The sequence below is a fragment of the Alternaria ventricosa genome, assembly GCF_023758065.1.
Source record: "Alternaria ventricosa strain BMP 2768 chromosome Unknown scaffold_2, whole genome shotgun sequence".
Taxonomy (NCBI): domain Eukaryota; kingdom Fungi; phylum Ascomycota; class Dothideomycetes; order Pleosporales; family Pleosporaceae; genus Alternaria; species Alternaria ventricosa.
In genome coordinates, this window is record NW_026055682.1 from 736,802 (window position 1) to 752,564 (window position 15,763).

The 15,763-nt window shown below is 52.5% G+C and overlaps 6 protein-coding genes across 6 annotated transcripts; 4 read left to right on the top strand and 2 right to left on the bottom strand.

Moving 5' to 3' along the window:
* Positions 1-640: 640 nt before the first annotated feature.
* J4E93_001250 (uncharacterized protein) lies at positions 641-2,851 on the bottom strand (the record flags this gene model as incomplete). Its single annotated transcript, XM_049339202.1, has 2 exons — positions 641-2,767; positions 2,816-2,851. The coding sequence occupies 2 exons, from the start codon at positions 2,849-2,851 to the stop codon at positions 641-643; spliced, it is 2,163 nt and encodes a 720-aa protein (XP_049203159.1).
* Positions 2,852-6,255: 3,404 nt separating this feature from the next.
* Positions 6,256-7,640, top strand: J4E93_001251 (uncharacterized protein; the record flags this gene model as incomplete). Its single annotated transcript, XM_049339203.1, has 2 exons — positions 6,256-6,537; positions 6,588-7,640. 2 exons carry the CDS (start codon positions 6,256-6,258, stop codon positions 7,638-7,640), a joined length of 1,335 nt encoding a protein of 444 aa, XP_049203160.1.
* Positions 7,641-7,892: 252 nt separating this feature from the next.
* J4E93_001252 (uncharacterized protein) lies at positions 7,893-8,235 on the bottom strand (the record flags this gene model as incomplete). The annotated part of the gene is made up of 2 exons (XM_049339204.1): positions 7,893-8,098; positions 8,154-8,235. The coding sequence occupies 2 exons, from the start codon at positions 8,233-8,235 to the stop codon at positions 7,893-7,895; spliced, it is 288 nt and encodes a 95-aa protein (XP_049203161.1).
* Positions 8,236-9,582: 1,347 nt separating this feature from the next.
* ERG6_2 (Delta(24)-sterol C-methyltransferase) lies at positions 9,583-11,211 on the top strand (the record flags this gene model as incomplete). Its single annotated transcript, XM_049339205.1, has 4 exons — positions 9,583-9,650; positions 9,730-10,786; positions 10,836-11,012; positions 11,059-11,211. 4 exons carry the CDS (start codon positions 9,583-9,585, stop codon positions 11,209-11,211), a joined length of 1,455 nt encoding a protein of 484 aa, XP_049203162.1.
* An 841-nt stretch (positions 11,212-12,052) lies between these two features.
* J4E93_001254 (uncharacterized protein) lies at positions 12,053-12,925 on the top strand (the record flags this gene model as incomplete). The annotated part of the gene is made up of 3 exons (XM_049339206.1): positions 12,053-12,280; positions 12,333-12,404; positions 12,455-12,925. 3 exons carry the CDS (start codon positions 12,053-12,055, stop codon positions 12,923-12,925), a joined length of 771 nt encoding a protein of 256 aa, XP_049203163.1.
* A 581-nt stretch (positions 12,926-13,506) lies between these two features.
* J4E93_001255 (uncharacterized protein) lies at positions 13,507-15,345 on the top strand (the record flags this gene model as incomplete). Its single annotated transcript, XM_049339207.1, has 6 exons — positions 13,507-13,612; positions 13,665-13,708; positions 13,788-13,881; positions 13,937-13,991; positions 14,056-15,148; positions 15,199-15,345. The coding sequence occupies 6 exons, from the start codon at positions 13,507-13,509 to the stop codon at positions 15,343-15,345; spliced, it is 1,539 nt and encodes a 512-aa protein (XP_049203164.1).
* Between the last annotated feature and the right edge of the window lie 418 nt (positions 15,346-15,763).

A 15,763-nucleotide genomic window follows, 5' to 3' on the forward strand; every position in this document is an offset into this window, starting at 1 on the left:
TCGCTACCAAACAATTTGCACAGCTACTGCGCAGTCGAAGGGACGCTCATCGGGGCTATCAACGCGAACACTGATGTATCACATGACAGTGTTGTGGGGAGCAGGCTTCGAGAAGTCGCACCGAATCAACGATTGATGATCGCAATCTCGTGTACGATAACTATCCCAACCTCGCAAGTATTAGCGACCTTCCTCGACAGTTGTACGGGATACTTGCTCTCAGAAGGCGGTACATTTCTCCGCGCAAGTCTTGTCCAGTCAGACATTTAGGCAATATCCGTGTTGACTGCAGACATAAGCGTTGTTGTGGAACATGATGAAGGAGTGTGATTAGGGCGACTCTGCTATGCTGCAAGCGCGGCCTGTCTCATAACGATAATTGCATGTTTAGAGATTGGAGACAAAACCCCATGAGGAAGTGGCAAGGACGCAGAGGCGTATACGTAGAAGATCGTTGTATCGTTTGGTTATGGTATGACTACTGTTGTACTAAAATGAGAGAAGTGCACCAAACAAATGAGAGGGTATATAACATGCTCGTTGCGACCTTTTTGAACGCCGGAACACCATGCATGAAGCTCGCTAACAGCAAAGGAAGTAAAGCACAGAAGATAAGAAGACCTTGGAAGTTGCGCTGCATTTAGTGTCGCCAAAGAGTTGACAATCGGCGCTCTGTCTTGACGCCACGGTCTTCCTCGTTGCGGGGTCTGAGTCGCGAGAAGGGCGCTTTGAAGGCGGTCGGGATCTTAGCCATGGATGGCGAAGTAGAGCTTGTGGGTGTTCCAGGATTGGTTCGTGCTTTTTGTTGTATGAGAGTAGCTTTATACTGCTCCCAGTAGCCGGTGGGTGTCGCGCTCGCAGGCGTGGAGAACCTTGAGTCTTTCACCGGCGATGTAGCATTATCCAAAACTGACGAGGTAGATTTGGATCTGTTTCGGTAAGGAAGGTTAGGTCTCTTATCGGCAATGAGAGCGCGTGCCTCTTCGGCAGTGAAAGTGGGTCGTGTGTCGGGAAACAGATTCATACGGGGTCGAGTGGGTGAGGGCGGAGTGGAGACAGCCATGCCAATGGTTGAGTCGACTTGAGAGTGCTCATGAACATCGTGAGTGACTTCTGACTCTTCCTTCTCAAACCCAAACTCGAACTCGACTTTAGGAGACTGTTGTCGCAGGAGAGGATGTATATGACTTTGTGCCGGGAGTGACATGGTTCCTGGCGACTCAAAAGAGACCAGTCCACCCAGAAGCCCACTTTCTTCTGCAGCGCTGACTTTACGAGTAGGGCTGCCCGCAGATGCACTAGACTTGGATGAAACCACACTCGCGCCTTCGCTCCATAGGGAGCTTGCTGTAGAGCTGGTACTGTCTGAACGGCTAGGAGGCTCACCAGTGCGGGCTAGGTACAGTGGGCATGTAGCACGCTCGAGCTGAACAGAATCGAGTAGAGGCGTTCGGGGACGTGCGGCTGTGCTTGCTGTAGAACCCTGCCTGCTACGAGTGACTGAGGGCGTTCGTGATCGGAGCCAAGAGGTATCCAGTACAGGTCCGCTCTCTGCAGTGATTGCCGTGGAATGCTCGGAATAAACAGAAGAGGTTTTGCGAGCGTGGTCCTGAGAGGATGGGACAGAGTCTTTCGACATGTCACTAGTTTCTTGAACAACGCCAGCAGGCTTCTGTGTAGTTTTCATTGTGAGACTGTTGCTCCGCGAGCCTCGAGTAGAAAGTGATCGCCGCGCTAGAGAACGCACAGAGGACGAACGAGGTAGTTGAGATATCTTAAGGGGCGCAACCTCCATGGATCCACGTCGACTCATGTTTTGCGGTGTAAAGTAATCTTCCCTTTGGCAATCTGGCTCTATCGAATATAAACTGCTTTGAGAGTCATCAAGACCTTCGTCCATGGCAACAGGCGCCTTAGCTGGAGGTGACGCCAAAGGAGTTGTAGCAACGCTATTGGTAGTCGAGGTGGGTTCCGCAACGTAGCACAAGGCATAGTCCGGGCTTTCAGTATCCCGAACTTCTTTTGGCGCCCTCAGAGCAGACACAAGATATTGCAAAGTGCCGTAGATCAAGAGCCACCTGACTTTACGCGCATCCGTCGCTGATACCTTGCCTTGGCGTTGACTTGGGGTGGTAGCATGCGCCTTCTCAAAGTGGATATATGCCTGTACGATGTTGGAATCCATCGCACTGGGCTCTAGAACGTTCGTCGCCGCTGCTAGAGCACCATGCATGGTATCTTGCACATGCGTCTTGTTATACTGCGAGGCCAGAACCAGCTGTCTCAAGGCCTTTTGAGAATTCGTTTTCTGGGAGTTTGTTCTCTTCAGTGGCGAAGTGTATGTTGGTAGGAGAGGTAACGGGTGCGGCTGAGACTTGAAGCCATGTCGTTGATCGAACGTTGCAATGTTCTGCAAGACACAGATACCGCCGATAGCTGGTCTTTGGGAGGAGATATCGGCAGTTGACTCGGTGTCTACGAGGTAGTCGTACAAGTTCTGAAAGTCATAGTACATTGACTTGTATAGAGCTTTGGGGAAAGCGGCGCCTCGTGGTGGTGGCCAATAGCCAAATTTATCGACGTAGAAGGTATGCAAGAAGCGGCGGAACCGATCGAGATGGCTCCTGGCCCCGTCCGTCAATCCGAGGTGAGTCGGCGAGAGGTCTTCCTGTAGAAACCTGCTCAGTGCGGTCGATACGCGCCCGAGATGGCCATCGACTTCGAGATGCGCGCGGGTAATCAATGCTTTGGTGAGCTTCGAAGTCAGCTACAATGTGTTAGTACAGCGGCCTGTAGCAGTTGACGGGGTTCATACCACGTATTCAGGACTGAGAACTAAGCTGTCGCTCATACCGACGCAATGGGCAAAAGCATCGACCCAGATGTCTCTAAGTTTAAAATGCTCAGCGTAGTAGAGGCTTGCAAGGGCATAGTCCGTGCATTCCACCAGATCCCGGTACCCTTGGTTCTCAGCGTAGTCCAGAAAGTCTTGATGATTGTTTGGATGACTTGGACGGAAGTGGTGTAAACGTTCCTGGACATCTACGAATGCTTGGCCCATATGATCGCCTACCAGTGGTTTACCCAGAAGGAAGGCGAAGAAGTTGCGAGTCGCAATATGCCGTCTGAACGAATTCTCTCGAGATAATTCCTCTGGAGCCGGAATGAAGAGCTCGACGATGCCATGTTCCCCATTGGCGTTGGTAAGAGAGCTGGGCATTCGCCTCAGGTGCTGGAAAGCTGATCCTGGAGCAGACGCGATCTGCGCATCACATAGCTGGAGCATCGCCTCACACTTCTTTTGTCGTAGAAGCCTGAACGGAATGCAGAAGGACGGACCACGACGCGAGACTCCTTTGGCATGTAGATGAACGAGGCAATCCCCTTCCTCATACCATAATTCTGGATCCTTTCGCATCGTTAGCTTAGTCTTACTGTGATTGGGTCGTACATACCCTGCGTAGTCCATGATCCCAATCGCTCACAGTACGGGTCAAGCCTGACCAACGTTGTACTTTGGTTGGATGCATCGGCTTTGAAAATGTTACAAGGCAGCTGGCGGACCTTGGTCGCGTTTCGGTGGACTTGGGAGGTCCCTTGCCGGTACTATCTTCTACTAATGTAGAGGCGACGCGATCGCCAACCGCGAAGCTATGACGTGCGGCTGTAGGTGGGCTGGTATGGTGAGGTAGTGTTGATCCACTTGTCGATGCCGCGGAGACTACCTGATTCAAGGTCCTAGGGTCATCGAAACAAAGGGTGCGAGAAAGGGACGATGTGCGGGCGGGGATTAGATATCCATGAGGCTCTTCCCCAATGCTAGTCTGACAAGACGGGATCGCTTCCGAAGCCATGCTGATCTAAATAGGAGTGTGCATGTGTAGTACCAGAGATTGAGTTGCTCAACGAGCGGCGGCAGGGATGCCTAGTCTGCCGTGATGGAGTCGAAACTAAGCAGGAGTCTGTCGCAGCCGGGCGTGGGACAAAGCAACTATTGTATGTCGACAAACCCTTGTCGCGCTCTCAGCTATCGTGACGGCTGGGACGCGTCGCCGTCCGGCTCATGATGGCGTCTTTTGGTTGGCGAGGCTGCGTCTTGCGAGCCCGATTGAGCGTCTTGATGGGGCGATCTTGCCCAGATGGGGGATCGACCGCTCGTGGCTTGCGCGGGCTGCTTTCCTAGCGTCAGATATCTAGCTGTCAAGCATTTGTCTTTCGATCCAGATCATGTAGTCACTGCAGTCGTCGTGATCAGTTGTGTTCGAGACCGACGAATTTGCATTCACCGCGCTCAGCCTCAGGATGCCAATGCACATAGCTGAGACGAGTTCAGCCCAGATCTCACAAGCCTCAGTACGGTAGAGCATATGCGGGGAATTAGACGATTCTGGGGATCTGAGAAGAGTTCTCGGATGGCACGGCGCCGGGCGGTACTGGACAATTTGACGATCTCGCCAACTGAGGGGTGGCGTTTCTGTGGCATCGCAAAGAAACCTCACCTATCGCCGACTCCACCTAGGCATCGTCGGAGCGATCGGTCAACATGGATGCGTAATGTCGGACTTCGCGGGGATCAGATATCGCGTTCGACACGTACAGCAGAGTCGTTCATGCTATCATGCGAAGAGCGACGAATGACACGTCGCGTCGAGAGGTTGAGTGGGGAAGTCGTGGCGTACGCCATGATCGTCGACCAAGGGTGCTCGGCTCTCCTCACTGCGCTAGCAGCTGGCATCCTTCGTCCACGCATCACAACTCAATCCACTGCCATAGGCCTCCGATCGCAACAGCCGCCTGCCCATCGACGTACCGCGTTATCTGTGTTGACACCGTCTTGAAGATGCTCGAGTAGCCCGATGACGATGGGCGCTGGCCTATCCCCCGCTTTACCACACTTCTTTTTTCATCATAGAAACTCTATCAAGTACAGCAAACACATGCAAAATTCACACCGCAGGTTTTGTAATCATAGCACGTATGCTGCTGATCATGAAACATAGGACCTGGAGCACGGCATCAGCATCTGCGCTGGAGGCTTGCTCGTCTTGGCCTATCAATCACCCTGACGGTCGTGCCACCGCCATGTATGAGGATTTAGTCTTGGGCCTCCGACCACTGCACGTACGCATTGCTTGACGCCTACAGAATGTCCCGAACGCACGGCATGCGGCAACAACATCCGGCCACTCCGAGACTGTCTTCCCGCCATACAGTCTCGTCCAAAGCATACTACCACACGAATCTGCTCGGACATTATCTCGAGGTCCACAAGTCTTTGGCCAGCAGATAACACTGCGCAGCATTGCTGTAGCTAGGGAATATGTCCATTTTGATACGCAGGATTCATGCATTACAAATAAGCACTTTGCATTGCATATGCTACCACGGCCACCAGCTAATTCCCCGGCTCTAAGTTATGGGTGTACGACCAGACAATCGATGACCATGCGACCAGATGGAGCATGCAGGTGACCCTTGACTGCATATGTACAGCAACCGCGCGTCCTTTTGATCTCCACCTGCGAGCATCCCGCGTCTGCGGACACAATGCAATCTTCATGAAGCACACCGTATCGTGCATTGCTGCTGCAGATGGAGCACATCATGTCTTTGAGCTTTATGTTGACAGAAATCTGGAGGGCTCAGCTTACTGAGAACAGTATTTGTTGTTTACCTCGTTAGATTGTTTCACTCATCCCTAGGCTTGGATGTTGTGACAACAAGCACCTTCTTCGACTTTCGCAACACCTTGGAGATATCTGTGTTGCCTCATTCAACAATTCGTAGGCCGCTCTGAGAGAACTCAAGCTTATTGCCCTCCACGCTTTGCCCAGGTGCTGTGTCAGGCGTCGCGCTCGGAGTTGCGGGCTTACACTTCACACCGTTCGCTTTCGTCTCAACAGCCTACTCTGCGATTTCTTTACAAACAAGTCATTTTAATGCAATCTCTTCTCTAAAATTTCCATTTCAACATTTCATTTACTCTATACAATGGTTCTACACTTACTCGTCCTTTCCAGGGCGGTTGCCTTGCGCTTTCCCTACATACAACTCAAAGAGGAAACCGCGCTAGTAAAGTGAGCGCGCTTGTCCAATCACCGCCGAGCGCAAATCACGCTCACCACGACTCTACTTCCCCCAACAGTCGACGCGCCACCTGTATCAATAGTTCAGACTTTGACAATCACTATTTCACATCTCCCTCCACTCAACTATTCTCGCGATTATCTCCCAGTCGTTCGAACTATCACCAACATGAGTAGCACTGGCAGCATTAGCAGCGAGGCAAGCATAGCGCGAAGTGCCGACAAGGACGACACAAGCGACAGCTCGTTGCACCTTCCCGACACAGAACCGACAGATGACAAGGAGCACGTGGAAGGCGATGAATCCATAGCTGATGAGGCTGGTCGTGACGAGGATGCGTCTGACAAGGAGCAAGAAACAAGCGCTGCGATCGATGATGCGATCGCATCCCACAACGAGAGGACCGGCCTGGACGAGGTGAGCCTGGAGGATTCTGCTTCTTCGACTACAGTAAGTATCCATTCTTCTGCATGCGAGGCACCTGACTAACCCTGTATTAGCCTCAGCAACTCTGTCTGGTTGCGGATAGCATCCTCGGCTCTATGTTTGGAGTGGAAAGGGCCATGCTTCAGCTTCGTGAATACGTCAAGACCGAGAACCAAGACCGGAAGCCGATCCACCAGTGGGCCAGATTCGAAGGCTACCGCGGCATCGATCGTGCGGTTGCCAATCTTGACGAAGCAGGCGCCATGTTCCAGGATGTTCATCTTCCTGCTAGCTTCGTCAAGACATATCTGAGTCGGGCTACCGAGATGTCACTCACTGTCAGCAAGGCCGCTGTATTCTGCATGGGTGCGATGAACGAACAATTTACCCGTTACATCGAGGAGACCAGCGTATCGACTGACGCTGAGGCTAAGATTACGGAAGAGCTCAGAAAGCTTCTCAAGCATGGATCCAAGGCAACATATAGCGTGTATGCGGCTCTCGATTTGCTCCGCAACAAGCTGCTCATCGACGAGTCCAATCAAAGCCGCGATATTCCCATCATCGAGAAGCTGATTGCAGAGAGCGAGGCCCGCTTGAGCGCCTCATGCGAGAGCTCCTGGTGGACTCTTGCCAAAGTAGTGCTCGGAGCAGCGACGAGCGCTGTCATTGCTCTCGCAGCAGCGCACATGTACGGCACCAATGGCTTTAGTCTCGCACTCCCGGCCGACTTCAACGGCACGCACTATCAGGTCCTCTCACTCGTCCAGCGTGCGCAAGCTTTGACTAACCTCACCGGCGAGCTCTACTCCATCAAAATTGACGATCTAGCTCAGCACTACAAGGAGCTCGAACTCGCCTCTGAGTCCCACGGTCTCCGAATCGACAACCTGGTAGAAGCACTGGGCGTCCCCAACGAGGAGGGTACCTACTTTTCATCAATGCCCAAGCCAGGAATGGGGTGCACGACGAGGAACGACCACTCCTGCGTTCCAGAAATCATGGCGGACGCTAACCGCCAGACGGAGAAACTGCGTAGCGAGCTGGAGCACATGCGCAAAAACATGCACCGTATGGACATTCGCCTCATGAAGCGCCTCGACAAGGTCGACAAGCGTAGTCTGTAGTAAGCATGAGCAATGCGAGCTCGAGCCACGACAGTGGACCCTGATGTTGCTACTGTAAGCCACGACTCCAAAGATAGTGCATAGGGGTACACCGTCTTTTTGCTTCTTTACATGCGCACCGGTGCGGTACAGGGGTGGATCTGAGTCCGTTGTCGTTACAGAACACTCCTGCATATGGCTGGAATATATGCGGTGAAATGGGTTGTCTTGCGAACTTCGGTCTACTGTGTAGCAAATGAAACCCCGTCAAACTCATTTACAGTCCTCACAGACAGTGCCATCTGGATTTCTCTTGACCTGTTCACTTTCGCTCGCTTGACCCTGCTCTTGCTTCGCCTCTGACTCTTGTTTTGTATCTTCTGTCTTGTCTTCCTTCTTCTTTCCATGCTTGTCCGAATGCCCCAAGTCTCGTGATGGATCGATGTGATCTCGCACCAATTGCTTCAACACTTTCGTTTCTGCGACATGTTAGCCACTCCTTACCTCTAACAAGCTTGTGCTGAGATCACGAACCTGGAAAGCCCCCCTCGGTCTTTCTATCCCAAAGAAGCACCTTCTTGGCTTCAACATCCTGACCTTCTTCCGTTGGTGGCATATATGTCTTGGCAAGTCAGTGATCATTACGACAAACCTTAGTTCCTACATACCAACTCAACAGTAAACAGCCCTCCCGTCGCAGGAACCAACGCAATCTCGCCAATCTGCAGCCCAAACGTCGACAAGAGTTCTTGCCCAAACTGGATGCGCGTTAGCGAGCATCTCATCAGCGTATAATATAACAAACGTACATACGCAGCCCGCAACATCCACCGACATTGCGTGCAATACGTGATTGTGACACGCGGTAGAGCGACTGGGGCAGATTGTGTTGATGTCATGGCTTTGAATATGTGTGTATGCTGGGTTGCTCCTGCCGTTTCTGGGGTGGGTGGAAGGAAGGGTGTCGCTTATCGATAATTTGGGTGTGGCGTCATCGCAGGGCGGGCATGCGAACGACTACAGGGCTGGAAACTGACAGGTTGCGCTAATGTGGTATGGAAAGTTTGAAATTTGAGTCTGTATTTCAATATAGGCATTTGGGGTGTTCTTTGTATTCACTGGGTTGAAGAGGCATCGCATTGGTGATAGATGTGGCGGGGCGGCATTCGATCGGGTAAGAGAAGAGCGCACTTCATTTCAAGCTTAATGTTGCCATCACAGTCATTCATGGAGACTGGGTAATTTGAATTCCTGGTCCCAACTGTATTATGCAGAATACAAGTATTCTGTGTCCTGAGACATGTATGGGCTCAGGTACTTCATAGTGCGCAGAGAAGAACTTCGCCCACATTTCAAGTTGAAAGCCGACAATGAAGGCAAAAGTTGATCAGAATATCGGCCTACCTTCACGTTTTGCTGTACGGTTCACATCTCGGGCTCGACATGGAGAACGTCCAGACTAGAGTGTATGTTGACTTACGACACTCTCTGCCACAAAGCCATTGTGCCTGCCTACCTGAATGTTGTTCTCTTGGCTATAGAGAAGAGACCAGCTCGGGGTTCAGCGCAATGAAGAAAGGCAAAAGGGCTGCAATGCTGATTGAACACCATCATCGACCCACCAATCTCACTAATTCTACAGGGCTGTTGGACGCTGAAAATCCAGATGCGTCGTTCGGTGTTTTCGGTGTTTCTCATCCCTGATCCGAGGGGAAGGTGCAGACAGCGGGTTGCTAAGGCCGTGCGCTACAGGGTCCAATTGTTGTAATTTGCGGAGACGCTCCCATACTTCACACACCGCGCGCCCAAAACACACATCAACTCGCGGGTAAAGGTGTGACAATCTCTTCTTCTTGGACTCTTTCTTCTGTCGCCGAATTGGTCTGCATCTCGCGACAATACCACACGTGTCGACCCATCCGAATCAACCCCCCAATCCACGACTCCTTTCCTTTCGCCCATCATGCCGAGCCCTCTGAGCATGCTCTACTACGTCGTCCACCCCAATGAGCTACGGTCTATCATTCAATGGTAAGATACTACGCATCGCGACTTCTCTGTTTGCCTCCAGAGATCTGCGCAAACCTGGGCATTACTAACAACTCTCCAGGAAGGTATGGCACAACGCAGTACACGAGCGCGACGAATCGAAAGAATGCGAATCCCTTAAACGATGCTTCCACTTCCTCAACAAGACAAGTCGAAGTTTTGCCGCCGTCATCCTCGAACTGCACCCCGACCTTCTGGTGCCTGTCGCGCTTTTCTACCTGGTCCTGCGCGGTTTGGACACAATCGAGGATGACATGACGATTCCTCTGGAGAAGAAGGAACCGATCCTCCGCAACTTCGACGAGATTCTGGAAAAGGATGGGTGGAACTACACAGAGAACGGTCCCAACGAGAAGGACAGGCAGCTCCTGGTCGAGTTCAACGTGGTGATTGAGGAGTTCAAGAAGATCAAGCCTGTCTACCAGGAGATCATCAAGGATATTACCAAGAAAATGGGCAACGGCATGGCAGACTACGCGAACAACGCCGAGTTCAACGCCGGCGTCAACACCGTCAAGGACTACGAACTGTACTGCCATTACGTCGCAGGTCTGGTTGGTGAGGGCTGCACGCGCCTCTTCGTTGAGGCTGGTTTGGCGAACGCTGCGCTGCTCAAGAGACCGGAGCTGATGGAGTCCATGGGTCAATTCCTCCAGCAGGTCAACATCACTCGTGACATCAAGGAGGATCTGGACGACGGACGACGATTCTGGCCTAGGGAGATCTGGTCGAAGCACGTGGACAACTTTGAGGATCTCTTTAAGCCCGAGAACAAGCAGAAGGCCCTGAACTGTAGCTCAGAGATGATCCTGACTGCGCTCACTCGGGCAGATGACTGCTTGTACTACCTGGCAGGTCTCCGAGAGCAGAGTGTGTTCAACTTCTGCGCTATCCCACAGTCCATGGCCATCGCGACGCTCGAGACATGCTTCCAGAACTACGCTCTCTTCCAGAAGAACGTCAAGATCACCAAGGGCGAGGCGTGCCAGTTGATGGTTGAGTCGACACAGAACCTGCAGCTTGTCTGCGAGGTCTTCAGGCGGTATGCTCGCAAGATTGCGAGGAAGAACAACCCCCACGACCCCAACTTCCTCAAGATCAGCATCACTCTCGGACGGGTAAGTCAGAGATAGTCTTACTGAAAGTCTTCATACTAACGCATCCTAGATCGAGCAATTCATCGAGTCGATATTCCCGTCGCAACAGCCACCCGTGGACAAGAAGGCGCCTGCCACCATCGAGGAGGCAGAGCGGAAACGAAAGGAGGACTCCGAGGCCAACTGGGACTTGGTCTACATCGTCGCCGCGGTTATTGGTACAGTTCTGGTCATCACATTTTTCATGGTACGTATCTCCACTATGCTGCTTTGACTTTGCTAACAGCTTTTAGCTCTTCGTCGCCTGGCTCTGTGGTGCTCGCTTCGATATCGCCTACGAACAATTCAAGATGGAGTTCGGCAAGCTGATGGGAGTAATGGGCCTCGACAAGACGCCTCAAGTGGTGACAGAAGTCCACGAGACACTGAACAAGAGCGAACTATGAGCGGGTCCCACGATTTCATGTATCATACGGGCGACCAATATTGCCATTTAGGGAAACTGGGCATATATAACTTACTAATGTATACTTTTCGCGCCATGTTCGCGCTTGGTTGGTGGTGAACGTGATGTCATAGCACGGATGTCAAATTCCAACCCTGCTCTTTCATAGCTGAGGTTGGGCCGTAGATGTGCTTAGATTGAAACGCGTTTGCTCGGCGACGAGGCTGCTTGAGGTAAAGTCTATTGTGGACTTTGTCTTGAGTAGTAACGTGGACATCTTCAAAAATCAAACTCTCTTCGAACACTTTGAAGATCCCCAGATATCTTCTGGTAGATTGTTGTATGCAGCCCAACATGAAAAAAGAAATACTTGGCGACTCTTGTTTCGTGACCCTCTCGTACAAAGTGCATTGCTGGAAAGATCAGCTAGTCAATATGCCCTGAAGTTAGTTCTGCTATGACATCAAGCTGTTGCTTCTTTATGCCTTCCCTGTGTCATCTCTGAAACTGCCCGGGAGGGTAGCGGGTGGTCCGTGCCAAGCAAGCCTAAAGGGTTCACACGAATTGCGACTGCACTGCATATTCTTCCCGACAGACACGCCCGCCGCAAACAGCCACACCGCACTCGACCTTTCCCTCGCCCAACGCAAGACAGGCAGTGAAAGCCCGCGACACGTCCCGTATAATCGCCCGGTGCGATTGCGACAGCCCCACCTTCACCTCATCCCGCCCACCACCAATCGCCTTAAATTACCACACGACTCGCTACCATCGTCTTTGGAACCTCTCTACCGCCCCATTACCACATAATCACCCTTCAAACCCCAAGCACAATCTCCACAATGGCCGAAGTTGCATCAGCGTCGCACGCCAACCAGCAGGTGCCGCTGGACACGATCCCCATCTCGCCTACCGAGAACTCGGGCGAGGGCCAGGAACAATCTTCCACCACCAACTCCGGCGGCGAGGGCGAGATCCGCACCGTCTTCCACGACCCCGAGAACTTCAACGTCAAGCACCCGCTTATGAACACATGGACGCTGTGGTTCACCAAGCCCCCGAGCGGCAAGGTACGACAATGTCTCGCCTCGCCCATGGCTTGTTTCATGCTAACAAGTGCAGGGCGACAACTGGGCCGAGCTGTTGAAGGAAGTCATCTCGTTTGACTCGGTTGAGGAGTTCTGGGGCATCTACGTAGGTCACGCTGCATAGCAAGCGCAACCTGCAAGACTAACACTGCGCAGAACAACATTACCCCCACATCCGACCTCGCGCTCAAGTCCGACTACCACCTGTTCAAGAAGGGCATCAAGCCCGAGTGGGAAGACCCGCAGAACAAGCACGGAGGCAAGTGGGCCTTCCAGTTCAGGGAGAAGAAGTCGGTCAACATCGATGCGCTCTGGCTCCACGTCATGCTCGCTGCTATCGGCGAGAACCTCGAGGATGAGGACGACAACGAGGTCATGGGTGTCGTCGTCAACGTTAGGCGAGGCTTCTACCGTATCGGCCTGTGGACACGCACTGTCGGCCGCGCCATCCCTGGTGATCCAGGCAAGGCCAGGACTCAGGAGAAGGGTAAGGAAATTCTGCTGAAGATCGGAAAGCGGTTCAAGCAGGCGCTCCAGCTCAAGGAGAACGACGTCGTCGAGTTCTCTGGCCACACCGAGGCTGCCAACGCGGGCAGCACTCGTGCGAAGGCCAAGTTCAGCGTCTAAAAGGTTCCACCACACATCCAAGTCTGCCACACGATGCTTGCTACTTGCAACATCCTCCGTCGTCCTCGGACACACGGCGCACTCCACCCCTGGGCTGCATTTTCTCGATTTATTCCCTGTTTGGTCTAAAAGTATCTCACTTAACGGTTCATGATACACGGACTGGATTTCTAGCATGGCGTCTGCATGGGCGGCGAAGGGTGACACTGGGTTCTCCACATGAATCATACGGCCATGGCGGGTCTGCCTCGAACGGGTGGGGTTCTGAGCTTGTATAGACTAGCTCTCTTATCTAGCATATCTACGAATGAGAGTGAACATATATTTGAAAAGCAATTATTTGCAGGTAAATTCTTGTCTCCATCTACTACAGGACGAATGCAGAATCAGTGCTCACGCATGAGTGACTGCCTGTCAAGGCGCTCGCATGGTCTTAGCGTGGTGACGTCGGCTGTGGCGGTGCAGCATTTTCACGGCGGGCATGTGTAGCCCGCCGACGCGCGCCCAACCAACGCATGTGCTCTTGTTCTCTCCCACCACGCACCCAAGGTCACTCACATTCGTAACCCACATTCGTAACCATGGTCGTTGAGACTGCATACTACGACGCCTTAGGCGTGCCGCCCACCGCGACGGAACTCGAAATCAAGAAGGCGTACCGCAAGCTCGCTATCAAACTTCACCCCGGTACATTGCGCAGCAACCCTCCTCTAAGGCCCGCGGACTGATTTTCGTGTAGACAAGAACCCCGGTGACGAGACAGCACACGCGAAGTTCCAAGAAGTACGTTCACGACACGAGTAGGGTGTTTGGCGAGCCTGCTCATTACTGTGAGAGGACTGCGGGGCTCATGGCAATACAGATTGGCGAAGCATACCAAATACTCAGCGACGACCAGCTGCGCGCAGCATACGATAAATATGGCAAGGAGGGCGCGATGCCTAGTAGCGGATTCGGTACGGACAATATTACGAGCGACGGTTGTAAGACACGCCACTGACAACATAACAGAGGATCCCTCCGAGTTCTTCACCATGATCTTTGGTGGAGAGGCCTTCGTGGACTGGTAGGTCATACTTTATGGCTTGCTGTAGCCACACCTGTACTGTATCGAGAGCTGACACGTACAGGATCGGTGAGATCTCGTTGATGAAGGACCTTACCAAGACCATGGAAATTTCTCAACGCGAGATGGAAGAGGAAGCCGCCGCGCAAGCAGAAGCCGAAAAGGTCGAAGCAGAGAAGAACCCAGCAGCTGCCGCAGCTGGTACTACGCCAGTCGCTGGCACCACAGAGACCGCCGCCCCAAGTACTGCCGCTCAGGCCAAGGAAGCTGAAGCGGCAGCAGAGCGCGCCGCAGCACAGCCAGCAGATGCACCACCTGTGTACGCCGAAGCACCTCCAGTATACGCTGAGAGCGCCGCCGAGTCGTCTACCGCGCCCAGGGCGGCGTCGCCCCCATCCCGAACGAGCACCCCGAAAACACAAGGCATACCAATCCGCGCAGCTATCATGGACAAGTCGGAGGAAGACGCACGCATGGAGGCACAAGGCATGACCGACGCTGAAAAGGAGCTACGAGAGAAGCAGAAGAAGAAGGCTGGTCTCACCAAGGAGCAGCGGGAAGAGCTCGCGGCATACGAGATGGAGCGTAAAAAGATTCGCGACGAACGTGTTTCCAACCTCGCCAAGAAGCTCGTCGACCGCATTTCAGTGTGGACTGAGACCGACAAGGCGACCGACGTCACCGCTGCCTTCAAGGAGAAAATTCACCTTGAGATCGAGAACCTCAAGATGGAGTCATTTGGTCTTGAAATCCTTCACGCCATTGGTGCCACATACATCATGAAGGCTTCCTCGTTCCTCAAGTCACAAAAGTTCCTCGGCATTTCAGGTTTCTTCTCACGCATCAAGGACAAGGGAACGCTCGTCAAGGACACCTGGTCCACCATGTCTGCTGCGATCGACGCGCAGCTTACCATGGAAGAAATGGCTAAGCTGGAGGAGCAAGGTGGCGAGGCATGGACAGATGAGAAGAAGGCTGAGTACGAGAAGAGGGTTACTGGCAAGATTCTCGCCGCAGCCTGGAGGGGAAGCAAGTTTGAGATTCAGAGCGTACTGCGGGACGTCTGCGATACAGTCTTGAACGATAAGAAAATCAAGCTGGAGAAGCGGGTGGAGCGTGCACATGCGCTCATGATCATCGGAGAAATGTTCCAGAAGGTATGTCCAACTCTTGTCCCATCAGACAAACAGATGCTAATTAGATTCAGGCCGAACGTGACCCCGAAGAAGAAGGCGACTTCATGGCCTTTGAACAACTTATGGCCGAAGCCGCAGCTAAGAAAGACGCTAAAGCCGATAAGCATCACCATCACCACGACAAGAAAGAGAAGGAGAAGAAGAAGGAGAAGGCATGAGAGTAGATAATAACTTCTCTGCAATTCCTTTCCCCGCACATTTTGCATATCCTCTCCTTTCTTTGTTTTCGGTGTTCTTGATATCCATAGATTCGTTTCTTTCTAGGGTGGAAGTGGGGATTTGGTAGAAGCGTGAATCGCGTATCTACTGACGTTTGCGAGGAGACGCTTTGGGATGGTATAGGTAGCATGTTTGGCGGTGGTTAGCGTTTGCGTGGATGGACGGATGGAGATAAGAGTAGGATTGGCTTGAGTGGGCAGCAAGCTCAGGTCGGGTTTGAACGTATACGATGCTGTTCTGTCCACGTCTCCATGCGTTGCTCATTTGGAATTTGAAATGTGATCAACAGCTATGATCCGTGTCTTGCATCCGCTCACACAATGATATGTACGTGGCCGTGTGAAGGTAGACCCTATA